Source organism: Pezoporus flaviventris, unplaced genomic scaffold, assembly GCF_033815535.1.
Source record: "Pezoporus flaviventris isolate CSIRO_AGI_PZ_B2104156 unplaced genomic scaffold, CSIRO_AGI_Pfla_v1 ptg000015l, whole genome shotgun sequence".
In the NCBI taxonomy this organism is placed as follows: Eukaryota; Metazoa; Chordata; class Aves; order Psittaciformes; family Psittacidae; genus Pezoporus; species Pezoporus flaviventris.
In genome coordinates, this window is record NW_026892563.1 from 4,412,520 (window position 1) to 4,437,258 (window position 24,739).

At 39.9% G+C, this 24,739-nt stretch overlaps 1 protein-coding gene across 6 annotated transcripts; it reads left to right on the top strand.

The window, feature by feature from the left end:
* Positions 1-145: 145 nt before the first annotated feature.
* ZFX (zinc finger protein X-linked) lies at positions 146-24,394 on the top strand. 6 transcript variants are annotated; one of them, XM_061453314.1, is made up of 8 exons: positions 147-284; positions 6,123-6,211; positions 6,659-7,225; positions 15,806-15,955; positions 16,149-16,292; positions 16,379-16,513; positions 18,936-19,076; positions 19,887-20,125. In XM_061453314.1, exons 2-8 carry the CDS (start codon positions 6,151-6,153, stop codon positions 19,892-19,894), a joined length of 1,206 nt encoding a protein of 401 aa, XP_061309298.1. In that variant the 5' UTR covers positions 147-284; positions 6,123-6,150; the 3' UTR covers positions 19,895-20,125. The 6 variants fall into 6 exon arrangements, with proteins under 6 accessions (XP_061309294.1, XP_061309298.1, XP_061309293.1 ...); XM_061453309.1 differs by lacking the exon at positions 19,887-20,125 and adding an exon at positions 20,572-24,394 and having other exon boundaries at positions 149-284; XM_061453312.1 differs by lacking the exons at positions 147-284; positions 6,123-6,211; positions 6,659-7,225; positions 19,887-20,125 and adding exons at positions 8,344-8,394; positions 20,572-24,394.
* Positions 24,395-24,739: the final 345 nt, after the last annotated feature.

Below are 24,739 nucleotides of genomic sequence, written 5' to 3' on the forward strand. Positions count from 1 at the left end.
CGGCCCGTCCGATGGCCCAGGCCCCGGCGGGCGGCTGGCCCGAGGCAGCGGGCAGCGGCGGCGGCACGCTCCCTTCCGCCTTTTCCTGGGTCTCTCTCGGGCAGTGACGTGACGTGCTGACGGCGGGCCCGGCCCGGGGAGCTTGGCCGCTTCCACTCAGCTCCGAGCTCGGCCCCTCCCTCCCCTCCCGCCCGCCCGCCCCGCCGCAGCCGCCGCCGCCGCTCTCGGCCCAGTCGCGCTGAGAGGCCGCGCCGAGGCGAGCACCGCCGCCCGCCACCCGCACGGTAAGCAGCCCCGGGGCTGGGCCCTGACGCCCGGCCCGGCTCAGGCCTTCCTCTGCCCGCACCAGGCCGCAGCGCAGGCCCCGAGGAGGCCGCAGCTAGGCCGCGCCAGGGCTCCGGCAAAAGAGCGGGCCGCAACACCCGGGCCGGCGGGTTCCGCGCTCCTAGCGCGGCCCTGGGCAGCGGGAAGGGCGGCGTGAGGGGAGCGGAAGCAGAGGGGGGTGGTTGCGGGCCCAGGGGGAGGCGGGCGAGGTCGGTGCCAGGCCCCGGGCCCGGCCGAGGGGGGTTCGGAGAGTGTCTGGAGGAGGAGACAAAATGGCGGCGCGCGGGGGGGGTGTGGGGGGGGGAAGCGGAGAGCGCTGGGCGCCATCTTGAATTAATCGCTCTCCATAGCCCGTGCCTCGGCGCAGGCCGGGCCGGGCCGGAGGGGGGAGCCCCTGGCCCCGCTCATCGCAGCGCCGGGCCGCAGGCTCCGGAGAGGGAGAGCCCGTAGCCTCTCCACCCCCACTTCTTCCTCCCCTCCCCCGCCTCTCTCCCTCCTCCCCGCCTCGGCGCCTGCCAGCCAGCGAGTCGCAGGGGAGCTTGGCGTTTTCCGGCCCGCGGCGGCTTCCTGTACGGCCGCGCCAGGCCTGACAGCCGTGCCCCTCCTGCCGCGGCGACCGGCACGCCATCCTCTTGATCTCGTCCCGGCCGCAAGGGAGTTCGGCTGGGCATCGGTCGGAGGTTCGTCCTCAGCCTCCGTGGGGAGCCGGGTGTGGAGGCGCGGGCTCCCCTTGTGTTCCCCTTTGGTGCTGGTTTCTTCTCCTGCTTATCCCCTCTCCTGCAGAGGCCCCCAGCTGAGTGGAAAGTAGTTTCAAAGGGACGCCCGAGACTGGTTATTTTCCTAATCTGGATTTCCTTAAGAATTAGTTTAGGTGTCATCTGACGCACAACATCCCTATGAAATTTGGAGAAAATGTATTTCTTTAACCAGCTTGTGCAAATACCCACACCACTGAACTGCAACAAAGAGGAAGAGACTTGAGATTTTTATTACAAAATCGCAGTGAAAGCAGTATTGATTCTTCTGCCAAAACTGAGGGAGATGCATCAAGAAATAAACAGCTAAATGATTACATTGTCACATTTGTAACATCGTTTTTATTCTTCCATTTATTCACCTAATAATAAGGGGGTTATTTCCAAGACCAGAATTAGGTAATACAGGGGTATAATTCGTTTAACCTTTCATGTGTGTGTGATTGAAAGCGTGTGTGTGTCCATTGCATTCTACGTAAGTGGGTCATGTAGGGAGAGTTGTGACGCTGCAACAGTAGTGTAGACTGAACCCACAGTTGTCTCATAACCACAGCGAAGCTTCAGGTAGCTCGGGGCTCTAACCCAATTGGGACATGCAAGGCGTGCTGCAATTTTTAATGGGATGTAGCAAGGCAGGATGGGAATTTGGTTATGGTTGCACACTAAGTCATCCCAGCGTACGTAGGGATTGGGGCTTGGACATGAGCAAATTTTGCTGGTTTTGCCTTGATTTTTCTGGGAAGTTTTGCTGTGTTGGAATTTGGTTTGTGCCCTTACCCACAAATGAAAGAGATGTACTGTTCTTTCTTTAAGAGTAAACAAAGTAGGCAAAGGTCTATTCTATGTATCTCTTTTTTCATAAAGGTGGTTTTTCTGAAGTTTTCCCTATTTTATCTCTTTTTTTTTTTGGGGGGGGGGGGTGAGTTGTGTGTGAGAGCAGAGAAACTGTCAGTTTCTGTAGCATAATAAAGCTCTTTCTTCTAAGGAAGCCTATTTTTAAAGTTACTCCTCTCTTAACACGTGACAGCTCCTTTATTTCTTTTTGTTTCATCTCTATTACCTTGCTAGGCCTATTGAGTCCAGGATCTGTAACATGGCAAAACTAATGCACTGCATCTGTTGCTTCTCTTGACTGATTGTACTCAAGATTTACAGAAAATACCCATTTTTATTTTTGAAGGTTATTTTATTACTAATAGCTTAACACTATTTCTTCCATTTCATTTTTTATATGTCCTTTCACTTGAAAATACTGCGTTGACTTTCATAAAACCAAACCCAGTGAAGTCTCTGGAGAAATAGGTAAAAATATATTTGTAAGAACTAACTTTACAGACAGAATTGGGTGTATTTCAGGCTTGTGTTAACTCTTGATCCAGGTGAAGCTGGCTTAGACCCCACCAGAGGAGAGATGTAGATACTTAGTTTTTTCTGAGGTATAAAACCTGGATTTAGGTGCTTGGTCTTTTTCTGATGTAGTGGTAAAAAAGCAGTTCCCACATTACTGAGATCTGAACAATGAGCCATGTAGATTTGGGCACTGAGAAGAACTAAGAGTAGGGGCATGGCTGGGCACCTGCTTCTTCTCTGGGCACTACCTCTCTGTTGAAAGTTAGGTTGTGGAAGTGAAAATTGATTCGATTCTGTCCACTTCAGTGCCAGAACCTGTTCCTGAAGTAAGTCTCAGCTGAAATATTCTGAAAGGACAGATGAGTATTTCTGCCTTTCTTGGAATCTTGCAGGAAAATGAGCTGCTGGAATTTCTTCTTAGACTTGTGGTACCACAGAGTTCAGGGGGCTTGCTAAGGAATTTGAAGGTGTTCAGTGTGGTGCTTGCAACAAGAAGCTCTGGTATATCTTGTGTTGCAGAACAGTGCCCTCATCATGGAACTGCCGGTTGGTACAGAACCATGTGGCTGTACCTCCCTTTGTGTGGCTGAATCTTGGGCCTCAGTGCTGGCCCACTGCTCAGAAGAGCAAGCAGGAAGAAACGGTGGTTTCTCATCTACTGGGTAGAATGCTGAAACCCTGACATGATTTCAGGACGTTTTTAGGGATTTTTTTTTTTTTTTTTTCCCCTATCCATAGTGAATGCCTTGATGTCTTTTTGGACTGCAGATTTTGATTTAGACACCCTTATTACTATAAATAGTTAAATCCTGTTTTATATGTCTGCATCCTCTTCTGGCCCTCTTTCTGCAGCAAACTTCTGTGGAGAGTGGAGTCTGTGCCCTAGTGGAGCACTTTGAAAGTCTTTATGGTCCTGCACAGGGGTAAGAATTTTTGCGCATTAATTTGTTGGCTGGGTCTGGGTGCAAAAGTGCATTGTGGGAAACCTTATTTAGGAAGAAACCCATTCAGTGAAAGGGTTGGTTTTTTTTTCTTTGGAAGAAGTGCCAACGTTTAAATATGTGGCTTTTTTAAGACTCTTGTCTTGAAACCCCATGTGCTCAGGAAATTTCTTCAGTTTGTGGGGAACCTGAGCTCTTGTTTTGTGGCATATTACGTCCCTGTAAGTGTAAAGACCTCGCCAATTTAGAAAAGGCCACACTTGCACAGAGAAGGTAGTTAAAGGTCTCCTGGGCTGTCACTGCTGGTGGCAGTATCTTTATGAAACTGCACTGCTGTGAACGCTGCAGAGTCTTGGTTTTAGCATCTGTTGCCTGGAATCTGGGCAGCAATGAGATGGTGTCAGTGTGCATGGAAGCTGGGGTGTAGTGATTGCAGCCTTTGGGTCTCAAGGGTGAAGAAGATAGAAGGATGATGAAGGAGAGAGCCTCAGTCAGAGAGACAGACAGGAATCCAGGGAGAGGATAGAGAAAGTGTATGCATGAATCATAAGAAGTAGGAATTTGTGGTGGAGTGATGGTCAGGTGAGTGATGAAAGCAGGAAGTGGAGAAAACAAATGCCAGTTCATCCGGTAGCTAGTGGTAAACTAACACTTCAAGCTAGTTGAGTGCCAGCTGATCAGGGGCTATTATGTGTGATAATACAGTCCTCAAAAGCATAGGCAGAAAGAGCATCTTGACTTTTCCCAACAAGCCGGACAGCGAGTGCCATCTTCTTACATGTGTGTTGCCTGAGGAAAAAGGCAGTTTATTTCTGCTAACTGTTGATCCTCCCTGCCTCCTCCCAGAAGAAAATCTCAGGATTGCTGATAGAATCTTTGCTACAAATTGAGGAGTAGCAAGGTTTTGTATGAATGATGAGCGTGTGCTGGAGTTACAAGTTGGAGAGCTGAAATGAGCGGGTCAGGAGGTAATGGATATAATGTAGGTATAGGCACACAAGAAGTTGTAAAAGAAGCAACAGAAAAGAAGAAACTAAGCACGGAAGACAATGCTGACAAGATGGGAAGATGAATAGGAAAGACGTTTGTAATAGACTGGCTAGGTATGAACTGAATAGATGGAAATAAACCGATTTGGGTATGAATAATTCTTGTTTAAATGATTTTGTAGGAAACCTTGTTACTCTGTTTTTGTTTCTGTGGCATGGCAGAAGTTGATCAGTTAGTCAAGCTGCATCGTGTATCTGAGGCTGAGAAATAATTTTCTTCTGCTCTTGATTCTGAAGGGGCATCTGGGTGAAGAGCTGCTCCTGTTAGTAGTGGGTGCTTCTGATAGAAATGTTTGACAGAATAATTGTGAGGTGATTTATGTCCATCTGGACACAACAATGGTCTGTTGACACAGCTGTCTTTAAAACGGAGGCCATCCGACTGAGCATCACACAAATAACGCGACCCCTTAGATAGTTATTACATTGACGCTGCTTTTCCTCCAGTTCAATTTCTGGCTGTATTTCTCCCTCAACTTGTAAAAATGAGTTTTCTGATACATAAATTATGTGATTAGGTGCAGAGAGTTTGAGCTAGAAAAATGGTAAAGTCTAAAAAAATACTTGGTACAGATTATGGTTGTAGGTTTGTGGCTTTGAGTAGTTGCCTTTTTTTTTTTTTCCTTTTGTATGGTAGTTTTAAGGCTTAATTATGTAAATGTTAGTTGAGATCATTTGGAACAGTTAAGACTCTTGGAGAGAAATCTTGCAGATTCTGCCCAAGGTTTCCATGTCTTTCGTATAAGTGTCACAAGAACAGGAGATTTTGTGCCTATCACTGTCAAAAATGTTTGGAGGAAAGAAAATTGCATCTTCCACTTGTATATCTTCTGTTACTTCTTGCTGGTTCTGCACCTAGGAAACTAGTTGGACTAAGTGCAAGAGAGTAGTACAAGTTGGTGTTAGATCACATTTTACCCCCTTAGGTTTGCCTGATCCTAATTATAATGCACATATGTGAATGGCAAAATTTAGATTACACTTTCAGATTTTTGTAAGTATTTTAACTTTGTAGTTATGTTTGTTTCTTTTGTTAAGAAGATGGAAAAAGTTGTTATTATGTATTGCAGAAATGTTGACATTTGGTAGAATATGACATTCAATAGTTTTTGAGAACCGGTGATACTTTTTAATACAAAAACAAGTAGGTGCTTTGTCTTGGGGCAGGAGTTTTTAAAGTATTCACACATTAGGGGGTTGAAAACGTGATGTTTTGTTCTGGAAGCAGTTTACATTGGTTATTTCAATTCTTGAAGTGACATAAGAGTAACCTCCTCCTGACCACCCAAGTGTGAGCACAATGGACATCAGAAGCACCATACATTTCAGATTATTAGCTGTCTGCTTTTAACTTACATCATTAAGCCTTATTGATTTGACAGCAGTGTATTCCTCACCATCCAAAAGACTTGTGTGTGAACTTGTCTAGGTTTTGGTTAATTTTTTTTCCTTCTAAGATTGTGAGGAAATAATTTTTTCATACCTCTTTATCAACTGCTTCTCTGTTTGTGGGGTTTTGAGAAGTCGACCTATGGTGTTCTAGAGTTATTATTTCTGGAATCCCGAACAGAAGTATCCTAAAGTCAAGAGCTGTTATCTGTTCACTTCTGTGCGCCCAAAATTTCTGCTTTTCAGTGCACAGGGAGAAGCAACCTTCAAAGCATAGTACAAGTTAAATAACCTTTCTTCTTTACCTTCTGCAGAAACTGTGACTGATGAGAGTTAAAGGCCATGGATGAAGATGGGCTTGAATTGCAGCCGCATGAGCCAAACGCATTTTTTGATCCAACAGGTCTGTCAGGAGAGAATATGTAGATAAGTGCTGACATTAGATGCAATTGACTGTCATTTATTTTGTCTTTGCTTGGAAGTGCTGTGCTGCATCAGTGCTTTTGTATAGAGTAGTTGCTTTAGATTTTTTGGTTGCTTTTATTACTCAGAGCAATATGAATGAGCTACTGTTCTGTCAAGTAATAGTTGTTTGGGTGTTGGGGAAGAGTCTAAAAATTCTAATCTTTACCAGGAGAAAAAAATGTTGACCTTAGTTATGTTAGCATATACTGAGGACTGACTTTATCAGCTCCCCGTAATTGTGCAAAGCTTACCTTAATTGTGCAAAGGCTATTACGCCTGTTTTACTAAATGACAACATAGTGTAAAATAGAAGGGATTTCGATTGTTAACCACTTCATCTGAGTTAGGTTTACAATTTAACTGCTATTATAATTATGTTTTTCAGGAGCTGATGCAGCACATATGGATGGAGATCAGATTGTTGTGGAAGTACAGGAAACAGTATTTGTTTCAGATGTAGTCGACTCAGATATAACCGTGCATAATTTTGTTCCTGATGATCCAGATTCTGTAGTAATCCAGGATGTCATTGAGGATGTTGTTATCGAGGATGTTCAGTGCCCAGATATTATGGAAGAGCCAGATGTATCTGAAACTGTCATTATTCCTGAACAAGTGCTGGACACAGACGTAGCTGAAGAGGTTTCTTTGGCTCATTGCACTGTTCCAGACGATGTTTTAGCTTCTGACATAACGGCAGAAACAATGTCTATACCAGAACATGTACTGACAAGTGAGTCAATGCATGTACCTGAAGTTGGACATGTAGAACATGTAGTTCATGATAATGTTGAAGAAGCAGATATTGTCACCGATACTCTGGGAACAGATGTTGTTTCTGAGGAAGTTTTGGTGGCAGACTGTGCATCAGAGGCAGTGATTGATGCCAATGGAATCCCTGTGGAACATCAAGATGAGAAGGGCAACTGTGAAGATTACCTTATGATTTCCTGTAAGTGTCTGTGTAAAGCCATCAAGATTCTTATGATGTGGGCATTGGGTAGTCCTTGAAATATCTGAGGGAGGGCTTACAACAGATTTTCTGTATTACTTAATGAAATGCAGATCTCAGATGAGGGTATTTTTAGGAACATATGCCAACTAGAAATGTTCTGAAGCTAATGGAGAGGAATACAGGCAAATGTATGTCTGATTATAAGTTGTTTCTGTAGCGTTTTATAATGTATGAACAAAAGAGTAAGAATTTCAGTAAACTAAATGCCATATACTTAGTAAGTACTGAAAGAGAATAAATGTGGCAATGTTTGAAAACTCATGGGAATACAGGTTACTAAGATTACTTCCAAAACATTAAGAAAACAAAGAGAAAAATCATGGCAAAGGGAAAGTAAAACCCCCTATGTTTTGGAAGTCCGAGTGATAATTTCTTATGTTTGTCCTGTTTTTTGTAAGCCCCCACCCCTTTCACCCCTTTTACAGTTAGATACAGGCAACAGTATGGTTTTCTTTGCTGTTAGGATGTGTTTTGTTCTCTTGATTAAAGAAAGGAGGGAGGTACACTGCTAACAAAAAGAGTAGCTGTTGCTGCTCATAGCTGTAAAGCAACTGCGAATATCTTAATCTCCCTTAGGAACAGTGGCACAATCCATTTGAATCATATTTCAAAAGAGTTAAACTAGAGAGTGGAGAAAAATAGAGCATATCATCAGTCCTTTTTCTACTAAGGATATTCATTTGCGTGAACTAGAGCTTACTTTAAGTTTGTTACTTACAATGATTGCTCAGTGTAGTACTTAGGAACATGAAAGTGTCACTGCTGAAAATTTGTCATAGAAGTAGGAAAGCTTTGTTAGACTGGTTTGTTTAATTTGTGATTTCAGGCACTTCAGTTTTGTCTAGTGTTGAGTGACTCCATTGATGAGGTATCCTTCATGCTCTGCTTCAGTTACTTTTTTGTTTCTCGTTTCCCCACCACTTTTTTTTTTTTTTTTTACCTTTGGACACTTTTTTTAAATGTATAATAACTTGTTTTAATTTTATATTCTGTACTTACGGATTTTAACGTTGCTTCTCCTTACCTAGGATCACTGCATTTCTTAATTTATCATCTCTTGAGTTCCTTGAGTAACCTTGTGCAGCCATGTTTTGAGTTTATATGAGGTACAGTTAATTCTCTATTATCTGGGAAAACAATTAAATGGGATAATGCAAAATATGGATAACACAAAATATTGTAAAATTAAGCTGCGAGATCATACTGAGGTGAAATAGGTCAGGGATGCTGCTCTCTGAAATAGTATTTCTCCAAACTAGTAAGTGTGCTCTGTACAGTATACTTCAGATACAGCTTTCTCATTCTGGATTCGAGTTAGATCAGATAAAAGCAGCTCAAATGCTTCTGCAGCATAGTTAGGCAGCAAAGTGGATAATCCACCTATGCATAATTGAGGCCAGACTGTAAAGGCTCTGGTGGTGATCCTTACCTGTCTATGTCTTGTCCCTAACTGTAGCTCTGAAAGGTGCTGTTGCTCCTGTCTCTCTGCTCACCCTCTCCCTGCAGGCTGTCATCCTGCAGCATGGGCAGCCTTCTAGGGCTGCTGTCATAGGAAGACCTTGCAAGTGCTGTCTGTGTGAATTCAAGTGAGAGGGTTGGGTAAATATGTGTCCCATTGAGCCATTACCAGTGGCTGAATGAGGGCAGGATGTCTTGGTAGATGCCATCTTGCACGAGCCTTAAAATTCCCAGCTGGGAAGTCTTCTTAGAAGTACTAGTTGTCAACAGGTAGTAACTGGCAGAAAACACAGAAACTTGATTGTTCAGTTGTGCTGGAATATTCTCTGTTTTCAGTCATGTATTTCTGCAATTTCATACTTTATTTAATATTAAACGGCTCTTGATAGTCCTGCCGTGTACTTTGTTTAGATCCAGAACCTCAAACATAAGGCAGTATTTAAAGCAGTTGTTAAGCTATAAAACATGCATCTCTTCTATTTGTGTTTAAAATACTATGTTCTACAATTCATTTTAAAGGGAAGTTCCCTATTACCACCTACTGTGTTTAAAGCCTACATAACAAGTTCTTCTGGTTGTAAAGTCAGAGTCTAGTGCTTTTCCGTCAAGACTATCTTGACAAATATGTATGGAAAACATTATTTGAATTAATTTCCGTGGGGTTTTTTGCATCCGTATTAGATGTGTTTATTGATCTGTTGACTGTCTCAGTTCTTCAGTTGAACTTAGTAGTAGGTGGTTTTTAAAAGGTAATGACATCAGCCAAGTTTTTGAATTTTTTTATCCTAACCTGTAAATTCTTGATTCTGGCAAACCTCCCAGAACTGCTGGGGCAGATGTTGGAATGTAATCTTGTCTCCCATTACAGTAGCCAAATGTAGCTGCTTTCCAGATCTGGGAGCTAGACTTCGTTCTTCAGGATGCTTTTGCCTGTCTTCTTTTAGCCTAGTCACTTGCAAAGCAGGGAGTGACATTTTGTGCTCTCTCTGTTGTAGGTTTCACAGTCTGTATTTTTCAATGAAAGTTACTGGCAAAATCTTTTTGCTATCTTATCTTGTGGCTCTGTTCATGCATTTCTATTTTTGTTCCTGAGGAACTGAGTCTACACAGATTTTCTTAAAATAATTTTCTTAGCTTTATCCTGAAAATAGCTGGTTTGAAATGACTAATATATATGTACTTTTTTAACGTTCTGTTTCTGCCTTCTTTCTTGGTTCAGACTGGTTTGTCTTTTCAAAGAGTACAATCCCTGTGGGTTTCATTCTGCGACTTTGCTTATTAAACTCAGTATTTTAATATTTCTTTTCCAGATGAGCTTTAATTTAGCTTCTGCATTGATATGCCTTTGTTGTTGGGTTTTTTTTTTCATTTCCAAGATGATGTTTCTTGGCACAGCTTGTATTATCACTTGCCTTTTGATATGCTCACCGTTTTTCTTAGATACTTAGTCTTCGTACTCAAGCTTCATTTGTGGTCCATAGTAGACTTGAGGCACTCCTGCAGGGTAGAATCAGACAGTCATTCAACAAAGAATGCAAACTGCCACTACTTAGTAGCTTAAAAAGAATATGAGGAGGTTTGATAAATTAGGTTTTCTTCCACATATGCTATAACAAGCCAGATCATGAGTTTGAAAAGAGTAGATTTTACTCTGGCCCGCACTGGTACTAATTACTTGGCAGAAAATTGTAAGGCTTGGAAAATCCTTTCTCTGTGAGACCACGAAGTAACTTAGTGTTTGTCAAAACAGTAGGAAAAACACCCAAACCTGCATTTACGAAGTGACTAGAGTAGTTCATGAAACCTGGCCATAAAATGGAAATGAAGATTTTTGCTTTTCTGATTTTATTCAATGTGGCAAAAACTTGTTCTGTAAGACTGAAAGTTGTACTCTTATATACTCAATTAGAATAAAAATAATGAGGCACAAAGGCGGTTGGACAAGGGGAGTCTGGAAAGAAGGAAGGGTAGCCTAACAAAGGCTTGCAGGTTTGGATATTATATGATGTTTGCAAATATAGGGGCTCTGTTAGGTCCATCCATATATTCTTACTTTGCTCTGACTTAGAAGTGTCTTTTGTTTGTTGTATCTGAATTAACACTTCTGATTACAGGAGTTGGAACCCAGGGTACTCGGAGAACAATGATTGCATCTCTTCGTAGGTCTAGGTGAAATCCATGGCATCTCATCATTGTTGGATGTTCAGTTTGAAAGCAGTGGATCTGATCAGCAAAGCCACAAAGTTCATGCCTTCATTAGGATTTCTATTCAAGAAAGCAAAATGCTTTTATTTGCTTTTTTAGCATAAATAAGTACCTCCCTCTTTTTCTCTAGAGGTTCTTAAAGATGCAGGAAATCACATTTTTCTTTATGTGAGGTAGAACTTGCTGCCAGGCTTCTGCCTGGCCACTGGAATGGTACCAACAGTTATCATAGCCGAGGCTGCTCAGAAGGTCACTGTCAGAAGTGATGGAGATGAGAGTGCCCTTGGGCTGAGTGATGCCTCACAGCTTAGTCTGATTTGCGTGCAGGAAGGGAAGGACAAGCATTAGGTACTCAGGAAGTTCACCTCTCCTAGATTTCTGCCCTGAGGGGAGCTTCAGAGGCATAGGGTATACTGTTGCTCATGTGTAATGGCAATGACATTGAAATCAAAACAGAACAGGTTTCTTTTTTTCACACAGGTTCGGAAATCTGCTTCTCTTTTAAGAAATAACTGGATGGTAAAACTTCTTTAATAGACTAGGAATTCTTGCTATCAAGTGAAGTACAAGTAAAATGTTTCTGTCACTGATGACTGACCAAAGTCTGTCTGGGGAATACAGCATGCTTTTAATCTGTTTTGGAGGAAACAGAATAGTTAGCAGTGACTTTTTTATTAAGAATGGTTAAATAGGGTTGTTTATTTTGTAAGCAGGCAAGAATCCCATGACATGCAATTTTTTAGCAGCAGAGAGAATCACTTGGGAATGTAAAGGCTGACAAAATAGATGATTCCCATCTGATTGCTCCATAGACAGATTTTAAGATCTGTTAAACTGATGGAGAGACAGACTTTTTCTTACAATGTTTGTAAGAACTGTTTCAGTGTGTTATTTTGCAGTGAACAGCCTCTACTTGCAAAAGATTGGAAATTTCTCACTGCTTAAGTGAATGTATCGTGATTAAACAAAAGGTTTACCATTTAAGCAAATGCAGTATGCAGGATCTTGGGCTGGCCTTTGTGCTTCTGTATGGGGAAACTGGCCTCAGCTGGGTTTTAAACGTGGTTTTGAGTATCAATGCACAGGTGCTTGTTTCTGTTCCAGAAATGCCATTGGACATATTTTAATAGGAGGGTAAAGATACAGGAGATTCATTGGGCATTACAGTTTATGAAATTACACCATTTTTTAAAATGTGTAATGTTTTCTAGGAGACAAATGCTGTCATCATGATAGAACCCATCTTACTCTGTTGCTAATGTTGCCTGCATCTTTTATGTCTTTGCTTTACTCTTTGTTCCTCTTTTTTTTTATCTGTTGGCCTCTTTTCTTTGATTTCCCTGTAATATAAATGATAACTAGGCAGGCTTTAAGTATGCCATGTCTTTCGTGTTGTGTGACACCTTTCTCATCTGTGCTTTTAATAAAATTCAAGCATTATCTTTATATGGAAGCAATTACTGCAATGTTGGAAAAGCACATACGGTTTTTAGTTGTTTACTGCAGCTCATAGTATGTAAAGAGAAAGCTGCACTAATCAGTGAAGTCTGTGCAGAATGGTAGCAAACTAACCATAGAATGCGTTCTTGGAATTTACATGAAATAAAATTGTGTCTAATAATTTTTTTCTCTTTTTGCTTTAACTTGGAGAATTAGTCTGAATGCACTAGTTTACTGCAGTAAAGCTGCCAGCTAGTAGATGGGAAAAATACCATACACTTAAAGCTCTGAGTGTTCGGTTTGTGTCTAATTAAATGGAGGCACAAGGTATGACAGCACTGGAATAATGCTGGCTTGAACTTTTTTCTAGCATGTGATTTGTGATTAATTTAGTACCTGCCCAGCGTGTCTACTTGAAAGGAAATGGTCTCTTACAAACTTAACCAATACTGTTAAGTAAGCTTAACTAATACATTTAAGTATTTTTGTGTTTGTTTTTGTAATTCCGGAGAGCAATGATGTGAGAGAAGATCAGTCATGCATGGTATTTGTGGGATCCCTTGATGGGCTGAATGCAAATGAAAAATTCAAACATCATCAGAGTTCCAACTTCAAACATTGAATAGTCAAGTATTCATGAGTATCATTTTCTTTGATTGTGAGACTGAGATATGCGGAGAATGCAGAAACACGGGGAAAGTGTTAAATAGAAATCAGATTTCATAAATGCTGCCAGAGCATCATCAGTGAATCAGTATAGATAAAAACTCATGTAGCCATAGGACAAAATACCATAGAAATGGTACTTTGTGCAATAGATACCCATTCTCTTTCACCTTGTTTGTCTCTTCTGATGTTCACCTTTTTTCCTACCTTTTTGTTTCCACCCTATCTTTCTTCCTGTTAGCTGTTTACTACTACACTGCAAATACTGTTACTTTTCAAACACTTCAGAGACTTTAGCTTTTTTAGTGATTTTTTTTTTTCCTTTTGGAAAAGGAAAAAAGAAAAATTGACCTAATATTCCTGTACATAATTTTCCTTACAATTTAACGGTGCTGTTAAAGACTATTTAAACCAATCACTACATTTTTAAACCACTATTGAATAGGGAAATTGGGAATAAATAAACTAAAGTGTGTAATGATTTTTTTTTTAATTTTTTTCTTTTGTAATATTGTTTAGAAGGTGCCTTTGAACCTTGGAGAAATTATTTCAAGGAGTAAATGGAGCATATTTTTAAGATTAGAATTATGTTGTGTGAATGTTATCAGTGGATACTTCCATATATATATGGAAGTAAAAATCGCTGTTTTGGGTAAAAGAACCCAGCCTGTTTCACATGGTGCATGTAGGTTTGTTTTCTCTCTGGCTACTTCAGCTATAGTTTTCCTTCCTAGAGTATGTTCCAGCATCAGTTGAGCTTGGCGGCAGACTTCCCCTTCAGCAGCATAAAATCAGCCTACACTGATTTGAAAGCCTTGCAAGTACATGTGTGTGACACTGGCAACAGCCAACTTAAAGGAGAACAACTACATAAATGTAGTGTAGGAACAAAAGCAAGCTTTCTTTTTGACAGTGTTCCAGTGACGTTTGTTTTTTTCATGCATATGCCTGAGAATTTGAGAGTCTACTCAGTAACTGAATATACATACTGTGGAGCGGAGTGATGTTAACATGATTCAAAAGAATATCTTAAGGTTTTTACTTTTGAAATGCTTTGAAGTTTCAGCTACAAGATACTACGTTGTCCCATGACACAAAATAATTTTTTAGACATCTTACTGCTTTAAATGTTCTGTACAGTAGCCATTGGTAATGAACTTGGCATAAGAGATTTTGGTGTTTTTTCTGCTGCTCTTTTGGTGGGGAGAGAGAGAGAGACTTAATTTATTTCAGTACTTCATAATTTAACATTATTCATATTTTTTTTGTGGGTAATGATGCCCAGTTGAGAAATTGTACATAAATACTGTTGTGTTTGGTACGAGACAGAACACATGCTAGTTGATCTAATTTAAAGGTTAATTTATTGACTTAATGCAGGAAAAGAACAGTAATAACATTTTGAGCTTCTTTGATTTAACTAGATTTTAAAGTAAATGGAAGGAGTGCAGTTACTGAGTAGTAAGACTATGATATAGTTTCAAGGGTAATGAGTGCCAGTAAAATGAGCATGCTTACAATAACTTATTTTATATGTTCTAAATATAGTAGTTAAAAATTCTAAAGTATTTATGGGACAGATCTTACACTTCCTTTAGTATAAATGTCATGTCTTGCCATGAATTGAAGTTATGCATGGCTCTGGGGGAGCCATGTCAGCCTTCAAAAGTGACTTTATGCACAAAAAAGTCACAAATTACAGAAGTATGTCATCTTGTTAAAATTCTTAAATAATCTCAACACTTAAAAAACTTCTGGGGCTTCTGAAATTGAGAGACTCTCTGAAGGTCTTGAGATGCTGGATTTTATTTTTGTGAATGCAGATTTAGTATTCTTTTCTTTAAAACCCATGCTTGGTAGAGTAAGAGGGCGAGTGTGTGCACGTGTCTCTGTAGGGTCTGTCTTAAAAAGCAGAAGTGGGTTCTCATAAAGCTGGCTGTTAGCCATGTTTATGTGGAAGGCCTGGGCAAGTTACTTCAAACTGAAGCATGATGTTGGGGCATTTCTGAAAGCAAAGAGAATAAAATGGGAGATGATGGTAAAGAGAGTATATGGGTCTACGGCATAAAATCCAGTGCAGCCCCTTTCATTGAGGGCATCTTGAGCAATCAGTTGAGTAGGTTCACCAGAGTTGTAGCATCAGGGCAGCACTTTCACACTGTGCTTGACCCCTCTGTTGAGCAGGTGAGAAAAGTGGAGGAGTTTCTTCCTGTAATATTCATTTAGGTGTCTTCTCCAGTTAGCTGAAGAAGCATCAGTAACACCACTTTGCAAGGAACCAGGTCTGACTGGCAGCGGTAGTAGTGCTGGCATTAGACAGGGTTGATCAACAGTTAATGCTTTTGGAAAAAAAACCCAAATCAGTTAATAGCTTACTGTGAAGGAGAAAGCAGTTAAAACTGAAAAATAAGTAAAATTATGCCACAGAGTAAGTACAAACATGCAGTTTCTTCCTACCGTCACCTTGCTACAGATCACTGTTTCCCTATTAGCTTTGCCTGATGTGGTGTTCATCCTCCTAGTCATATCACTGCAGCACTCTTGTACTTCCCCGTTAAGTAGAAGATACGGCTTGCATTTATTTTTGTATTTATTGTCATTGTTTTCAAGGATATGAAAAAATATTTATGGGTAGGTTCTTTATCGCAACCTTTTAATCTTAAACTGCTTCCAAATTTGACTAATAAAGTAATAAAGTATATCTCTGTCTGTATATGACTAGATAATTGTAATAACTTGTTTTTTTAGTGGATGATGCTGGTAAGATAGAACACGAAGGTTCTGGTGAAATTACCATGGAAGCAGAGTCAGAAAGTGGCTCTTGTAAAGTGGATGGCATTTGTCCAGAAGTCATCAAGGTCTATATATTCAAGGCAGACCCTGGAGAAGATGATTTAGGTAAAATACACTCATTTTGGAATACTCCAACTGACAATTTAAATTTTGCATAATTAGGGGCTGTGGTTTCTCTCAATTTATAAAGAGCTGTAGATCTAATGTTAAAGAGTGGCAAACTTGAATTTTTCTGTGGTTTAGTATAGAATTTGAGCAGAGTGTCTTTAAAATATTTTGCTCTGGTCTTCCTAATTAGGGGGCACAGTAGACATTGTGGAGAGTGAGCCAGAGAATGACCACGCAGTTGGATTACTTGATCAAAATAGCAGTATTCGAATTCCAAGGGAGAAGATGGTTTACATGACTGTAAATGATTCTCAGCATGAAGATGAAGACCTAAGTAAGTAGGTGGCTTTCATCTGGGAGCAGGGATTTTCACTTTCAGCAGTGCAGTGTTAATTTTTTCTTGACTTCTTTTTCTCTTAGATGTTGCAGAAATAGCTGATGAGGTTTATATGGAAGTGATTGTAGGAGAGGAGGATGCAGCAGCAGCCCATGAACAGCAAATTGATGACACTGAAATTAAAACTTTCATGCCTATAGCTTGGGCAGCAGCTTATGGTAGGTAACACTCAAAGAATTATACTTGGTGACATTGTCTATGGCAAAATGTTGAGAATTGTTTTTTGGAGGCTAGTGGAGTATTTGTGCTTTTGTATTTGTTTTTGAAATTTTAGTTGAAGAATGGTTTCTTGGCATAATGAGCCTTAAGAGAAGGGGAAAGAAGTTACGAGGCAGGCTTCTTTTTACTCCTATTTTAACAGGCATTTCCCTTAATATTTTCATTGGGGGGGAGTACATGAGCTTTCAGCGGAAAAATTGCATCTCAAGTACATCTGTCTTTCTAAGTTTTAAGACAGAGTAAGAGCTGGCTTGGGAATAGAGCTGAATATTTTATTTGGGGGAAAAAAAAAGCACAGATGGAAGTATGTAAGAACCAGTGTAACAGTGAAAAGCAACACTGACCTCTAGCTTGATTTAAGTGTTTTCTAGAAGGAACATATAAATATGTGACTTCACTAATAGAAATAATTAATTGATTAAAAAGTAAACTGGAGAGCGACATCTTAAAATTATAATGGAACCTTGATAATATTTCTGGCCTGCAGAACCACTTTTGATTGTTACGATCTGAGCATGAAGTGGTGCACAAACCTGATTTCCAAAACTTACGTAAGCTGGTAAACTGAAATTTCATGCTAGAAATGTTTCCATTGTGCCCCTTTCTCCTTCTAAACAAAGTAGAAGAAATAGTGGAGTAGAGGACAAAACTTGGGTTGTACATTTGCACAGTGTGTATTGTGGTGATGGTGCCAGCAGCCACATGACAGGGAAGTGCTGAAAATGTGATGGGGGCTGGAAACAGGGACAAGGGAAGGGAGGGCAAGATTTCAGGGGGCAGTGTATGTTAAAAGTTGTTTAGGAGATGGATGGTAGTGCACCTTGGCTATACACTGGTGAGCACAGTTTCAGTGGAGAGGAAAGGACAGAAGCCGGGTAGAGTGGGAATTAAAAATTAACTGAATTTGAAACAACAGCGGTAGACTGAGCAGAGTGTGTTAAAAGCAGAGAGATGGAATGGAAAGGACAATTTAAGAATGTAGGAAAAAGTGAATTGTCAGCAGTAAGCAAGGTGAGAAGTGGTGGGAAAGGGAGAAACAATGAAGCATGAAGGGTTCTCAGAACTCTTCTTCAGTTTAAGAGTGTTTAAGAGCTGATAACAGTGGCATCTTAAAGTGTTAAATTTGTTCTGTCCCTGTCTTGTAGCAAAGCCCAGTGCCACTGTGCTTTATATTCCAGCAAGTTTTTGTGATTTTATTCTCGTATTAGAAAATGTTTGGGGCCTGTTTTGTATTGTGCTCTAGAGGGACTTTTCATGCACCTGTTGCAAACTGAACTTTCTACATATGAAATGGGTATTTGCTTTTCAATGTTTGTCACTTGATGCATTTGCTGTTCCAACACTTGAGCTAGCATATAGATCAGAATCCTTAGGGTCTGCATGTGCCTTTTCCTGGCTGTGAGTCTTCTTACATTAATCATGAATATTAATTCTCAGCACTCTGCAGAGGGAACAGCTGTTAAGCATTTTGCCCTGTCTTCCACTTCAGTCTTCCTGTCTCATTTGTGTGCTTTACTTTCGCTAGGAACTGTTCCCTTCTGTAGATGAAGTAAATACTTAACCACAAAATCTGTTAAAATTTACTTATGCCCTTAAATCACCAGTGTTAAACTGATTACCAGTAAATACCTTCCTGAATATTTATATATTTACTTGTGATTTTCATGTTTGTTTTACATCCAGTGATACCATATGTGCATTAAACAGGAAGCTCTGTGAGGCAAAAATTGTTTCCTTCTTTCTATTACACAAAAATGAGCATGTTCTTTGTTCTAAGTAGAAAAAAATTGTGTTAGAGCTTCAGGTGTGCAAATAGTAAGTAGTGTGTTTTGTGGGCAAGTTTATGGACTGTTCAGAACAGTTCTTTGATCTCTGTTCCAGTTATGGAACTTAGTGTGTGAGAAACTTCAGTCAGGTAAATTCAGATTTAAATTACAGAAGTGAATGGGAGCTCACATGTGAACATACGTCAGGACTGAGAGGGAAATTTGGCACAGTAAATATTGTGACATGATGTTATTCACTGGTGTTAAATATTTGGGGCATAATTAGCAACCAGCGAAATGCAGAAATGTTTCATTTAAGGGAGGATTTCTTGTGAAATGGAAACCCATGAATTCCTGTAAGTTGTGTACTCCTGTAAAATCAGGTTAACAAAGCCAGTGCTTCCAGGTTCATAATACCGATGGTAATTTGTAAGTTACATGCTGAGACGTTTTGCAGCTCATTCTGTACGTTATTATGGTTTGTTTAAATGTCCAGATAATGGTTTGTAATTTCTTTTATTACCACTGTAGAGTTTGTTGCTTATAAAATTTATAGAGTGATGATGATAGGTAACTTTTTAACTTATCTCATTAGGCAATAATAATGATGGCATTGAAAGTCGGAATGGCACTGCAAGTGCTCTTTTGCACATAGATGAGTCTGCCGGACTTGGGAGACTGGCTAAGCAAAAACCAAAGAAAAAAAGGAGACCTGAGTCTAGGCAGTATCAAACAGGTGAGTAGCGGGTGGATGGCTGAACTCTTATTCCTCTAGGCACTTATCCGTAAACAGATGTACTTTACTGACGGTATGTGCAGTATCTTGTAAAAACCAGTGATATTTTGGGAATTCCATGATTCTGTGATTCTATGAATTATTTGGTTGACATCACCTCTGCATCATAAATGAGCGTGTATTTTATCTTGAAGGTTTTAAATACGTGGTTGGTTTGGATTGTGGGGTGCTTTAAAGAGCAATCTCTGACATAGGAGAGCATCAGTATTGTAGCAAAAGGTTAAAAACCTGTATACTTAACTTGCCACACCAGTTTTAATGTTTAATGTAACTTTTTCAAAGATCATGTTAGATAAATGGTGTTTTGTGGTAGTGCTTTTTAAAAACCCTTTTTGTCTTTATTGAAAGCACATTGAACAATGCATTTCTTTATATCAGCTGAATAAGTAACTGGAAGATCTCAACATTATATATTAAGTTTGGTAGTATACTTCTGTACAGTTTTCCTCTTTTAGCTGTGAAATAACTTGCCTTGGTGTTCATGCCAGTGTTCTTACTTTCATCTGTAAGAACAGATGCGCTGCTTTGGCATTATTTTGTGTCTGCTGTTACTGTGTTACTGTCTGAATGATTTATTTGGTTGATAAAGTTGAAAAAGCACGTGACTGTTTTCTTTAGTAGCCTTGCCTTAAATGATACTAAAAGTTTCTTTCCAGAGTGTGACTTAACTGTAGGAGTTCTGTTTTTTTTAGCACTGAATCAATAAACCGGGCAAATTTTAATCTTAAAGTTTGCTTTTTCTATTTCCAGCTACCTAGTCAGTTCTCCTGAAACATTTTTGGAAAAGAGAGCTTTATAGCCTGCCTAGACAAATTCAGGGTAAACAAATCAGGCTGGTGGATGAGTGCAAATAAGTTCCAAAGCTCTGAGGCATCCGTATGTGAAATGTGTTCTCATTGATTGCTACTTGATACCACTTCAGATTGTAACTGTGACAGATGGCACAAGAAGGAGGTGTCAGTGTGGGGACATGTGAGCTGTAGTCAGTGGTAGGTGATTAAGCTGCCAGATTAAACTTTATCTACAGATTCGTGGAACGTCAAAGAAGATCGTGTGCTGTGCCTACTATGTAATAGTTTAACAAGTTGGCCTCTGTTCTGTGTACCAGCATCGGTTTCTGCATGTATTTACTGTGTGAACTGGGTCAGAATTCTTTAAAGTTGAATTTCTTGAGGTGAAGGGCAGCTAGGTGATGCTTTGGTTGTCTCAATCAAAAAAAAAAACATTATTTCTTTTCTCCCAATAATTAAACCAAATTAAAGTAGTAATTCCCTCAATTTCTTACACCTAACGCAGTAACAAGCTGGTTTGTTATAAAGTTTATGTGTCTGACCTTACTTAACAGTTCATCTTGTTGTAAAGGTTGAAATACGATATGTATTGAAGGGTAATATTGTTGTATAATATTACTCAAAGGTTTTTTGTTGTTTTTCAGCAATAATCATTGGCCCTGATGGTCACCCACTGACGGTCTACCCCTGCATGATTTGTGGCAAGAAATTTAAATCGAGAGGTTTCTTGAAAAGGCACATGAAAAACCACCCAGAGCACCTTCTTACTAAGAAGAAATACAGATGCACAGACTGTGATTACACTACGAATAAAAAAATAAGTTTACATAACCACTTGGAGAGCCATAAGCTGACCAACAAAACAGAGAAGCTTATTGAGTGCGATGAGTGTGGGAAAAGCTTCTCCCATGCAGGAACTTTATTTACTCACAAGATGGTGCACAGGGACAAAGGAGTTAATAAAATGCACAAGTGCAAATTCTGCGATTATGAGACAGCAGAACAAGGGTTGCTGAGTCACCACCTTTTAGCTGTCCACAGCAAGAACTTTCCTCACATTTGCGTGGAGTGTGGCAAAGGATTTCGCCACCCGTCGGAGCTCAAGAAGCACATGCGGATCCACACTGGTGAGAAGCCGTACCAGTGCCAATATTGTGAATACCGATCTGCCGACTCGTCTAACTTGAAAACTCACGTAAAGACTAAACACAGTAAGGAAACGCCGTTAAAGTGCGATATTTGTTTCCAGACTTTTTCAGATACCAAAGAGCTACAGCAACATACGCTTATGCATCAAGAAAGTAAAACACATCAGTGTTTGCATTGTGACCATAAGAGCTCAAACTCAAGTGATCTTAAACGACACATCATTTCAGTCCACACGAAAGACTATCCTCACAAGTGTGATATGTGTGACAAAGGTTTTCATAGGCCTTCGGAACTGAAAAAACATGTGGCGGCTCACAAGGGTAAAAAATTGCACCAATGCAGACATTGTGACTTTAAGATTGCAGATCCGTTCATTCTGAGTCGCCACATACTCTCAGTTCACACAAAAGATCTTCCATTCAGGTGCAAGAGATGTAGGAAGGGCTTTAGGCAACAAAATGAGCTTAAAAAACACATGAAAACACATAGTGGTAGGAAAGTTTATCAATGTGAGTACTGTGAGTATAGCACTACAGATGCCTCAGGCTTCAAACGGCATGTTATTTCCATTCACACAAAAGACTACCCTCACCGGTGTGAGTATTGCAAGAAAGGTTTCCGAAGGCCTTCAGAGAAGAACCAGCACATTATGCGGCATCATAAAGATGTTGGGCTGCCTTAAAGTCTCTTCCACAGACTTCCGGCTGGAATTATAAAGGAATTTTTGCCTTTCAGGCAGTTTAGCTTATTTTAAAGCCAATCACCTATGATCACACACAAAAAAACAATAAAAAAAAAACATACTGTGCATTTGATTTGTTGCTGTATAAAAATAGGATTATTGCTTCTAGTTGACTTTTATACCTTTTGTTCAATAGCGTGTTCTGAATTCTATTCAGTTTGTTTAATAAATGAAGAAAAGATGGCAACAATAAAAGTTGCATTTAATAAAGTAAACCCTGTCTCTTACTGAATTTTTCAACCATAATAGTTTATTTAAGTCTATTTATCTTACTGACCTCGTTGATACTCACAGTGTCCATGTTAATGCAGTGTTGTCATGAATTTTAGAAAGATGAAATTGTCAGAGGTGTGTATAAAATGGGGAATTGTGATGTCAGAGTCACTAGGGTCCAACCTGATTGTTCTGTCTCGACTGTACAGACTCTGTGGCAGGTTAACTGTTTTGCATTTGAGGAGTTACACATCTCACTTTACTGCAGAAAACCACTCTGCATTTTAATTCAGGTTTCAGAGAGAAAACTTTTTTAAAAATTATTCGGGGCATTTGTTACCTGTTTTTGCCGAATTTAAAAGTGTGCTCAAATATTACATTATTGTTCTGTGCTTCTTTGTCTTTGGAAGGTTTTATGTGTTACAAATGAGTTGCATTTCTTTCACTTTACTGCTGTCTTGATGTTGGAAAGGTAAAATACCATTGTTCCCTTTGCAGAGTTAATAGATCACAACTGTCTGTACGTGCCGGTAAACGTACTTCAAACTTAATGCTTTTATGTATTCTGGTATTTCTTTGAAAGATCTGTTTGTGGTTCAAGTCACATTTTTGTTGTGAATTGGTTTAGAATAAAATTTAAGACCAAGAGATGCCTCAGTTTTGGAAATGAGATACTTACAGTGCGAGCTTCAGAGAGGGGTGGAGCGGAGCAGATGTGTTCAGAAGGAGTAGAGATGTTTTAACGTAGATATCCTTAATAAGTAACTTAGGATAGTAATAGAACTGTTTGTAAATTGAATGTTTTTCCTGAGCCATTAGCAGCAGTGTTAAGCTGCTGATTATTAATTGCTACAGTATCCAGAATTAACCCAGTTCTTTTAATCTGTTTATAAACAGCTTGGAGAACATTACAATTATTATATGCAGTTTTACCACCTGAAGACTATTATAAAGTAACGCCATATCATTTGCTAGTTGCAGCATAAGTGTACCAGGCATGAAGTCATGTACCTTAAAAACAACAGCGGAGCGAAAAGCCCAGTTTACTTACATGCCAGGTTTTAGGGGCCAGCCCTGCTCCTCTCAATCTAATTTCCGCTGAAGCCACTGGCTGAGGGTGGATGGCAGAATTCGGACCCTGCTGCCTGCCGGATTAGGGTAAATTTGTAACCAACAATTCAGTAATGGAGAGGGTTCAAAGCCCAGCCCAGTGCTGACTCTTTTTCCTAGGCAGGTAAATCTATAGAAATCAAATGAATTTTAATGACGATTCTACGTTTAGGGTGATAAAGGGACAAGGCTTTCTTTTCCGATGTGTGTCTTGTCAGCCTTTCATACTTTGTCTTGGTACCAAGCCCTGCTCCTATTGCTCAGCCCCCTTCTGTTTCACTGTAAGCCGAAATACTTGTGTTTACTTTGCAGTCAGGAGAGTCGAATGCCATGTTATTACCTTTACTGTGTAATGTGGGTTTTTTAATTCTGATGCCTGCTTGGCAATGCCCCCAGACTTGTCCAACGTGCTCTTGTGTAACACTGCTACTAGCGGGCTGTGAGTCTTCCATGTGTAGTACCTGAGTGTGCTGCACCGTGCCTTCCTTGAAATCCCGGTGGAGTCAGTGGGTTTCACACGTGGCTGTAGCTCTCTCTTGCCTACGGATGCCAAACTAGATGGTGTAAAACCCAGTAGAGATTTTCCATTCACCTCTTTGCAAAGCACCCTCCTGCGACTCCTTCCTCCCCTCCGACCCCTTAAGTTCAAGAGTTTTTCTAACTGGAAACCTGAAAAGTGTGCAAATCTGTGTAAATTCGCATAGGTCGCCGAGGATTTTAGCCATTTTGAACTTTATTTTTTTAAGTAAGCTGAAAGACAAAGAACACAATTTTACACATTTGCTTTCTCTTGCATAGCCTGGAATCATACACACTTTTTTTTTTGTTTCTTAAAGCACAATGTTGGAACATTTTACCTTTTTTTTTTTTAATTAAGGGTTTGGTCAAGTGGTTTTTGTACAATGTATTTGTCTGTATAAAGAGAAAATGAACTATAGTTATTGTTAATGTACTGACATTAGTTACAGGTTAGTTTTAATTCCTAAAAAATTTGCTTAGCAAATGCTATAAAATGGATGTTTCAGTTTAATGTTTAAAGAAGGTACAGATTTTTACAAGGACATAATATAAATTATTGTTCTGTAGAAAATACCCTGTTAAATATTGTATACGTCCTGCCCTCTGTACACTTTGTAAAAAAGACAAAAGGAAAAAACAAAATACATAGAATCATATAGGGATGTGTGACATTATTGTAATTGTGTACTTGATAATAACGTGAAAAAATAAAATTCAAAGTATTTTCCTTTTAATGGACGTTCAGTCTATTTGATGCCAGTTCCGAGACCAAGCATTGTTCTGAGGGGGACAGCCGGCTGCAGCTCTAGCGCACCTCAGCTTGTTTTCCTGCTCCTCTTTTCCCAGCTCATTTTGTCTAGTACTGGGGTGCAGGTGATTCAGTCCCTCATTTGGTTGACATGTACCTGTACAAGAGAACCTGCAGAAGGTCTTCAGAATCTGTTTTAATGCCTGTTTTTGTATTAAAGGATTCATGTCAGTATAATACTTTTCATGATTTTCAGCAAGGTGGTTACCTGCTAAGAGCTGCTATGCTGTCCCCAAATGTCCACACCTGGCCTCGAGTCAGAGGAGGTGTA

Coding starts and splice junctions, on each gene's coding strand:
- ZFX (XM_061453309.1), top strand. CDS start 6,151: ATGGATGAAGATGGGCTTGAATTGCAGCCGCATGAGCCAAACGCATTT. Junction 6,212..6,658: donor CGCATTTTTTGATCCAACAG/GTCTGTCAGGAG, acceptor TATGTTTTTCAG/GAGCTGATGCAGCACATATG. Junction 15,956..16,148: donor CCCTGGAGAAGATGATTTAG/GTAAAATACACT, acceptor CTTCCTAATTAG/GGGGCACAGTAGACATTGTG.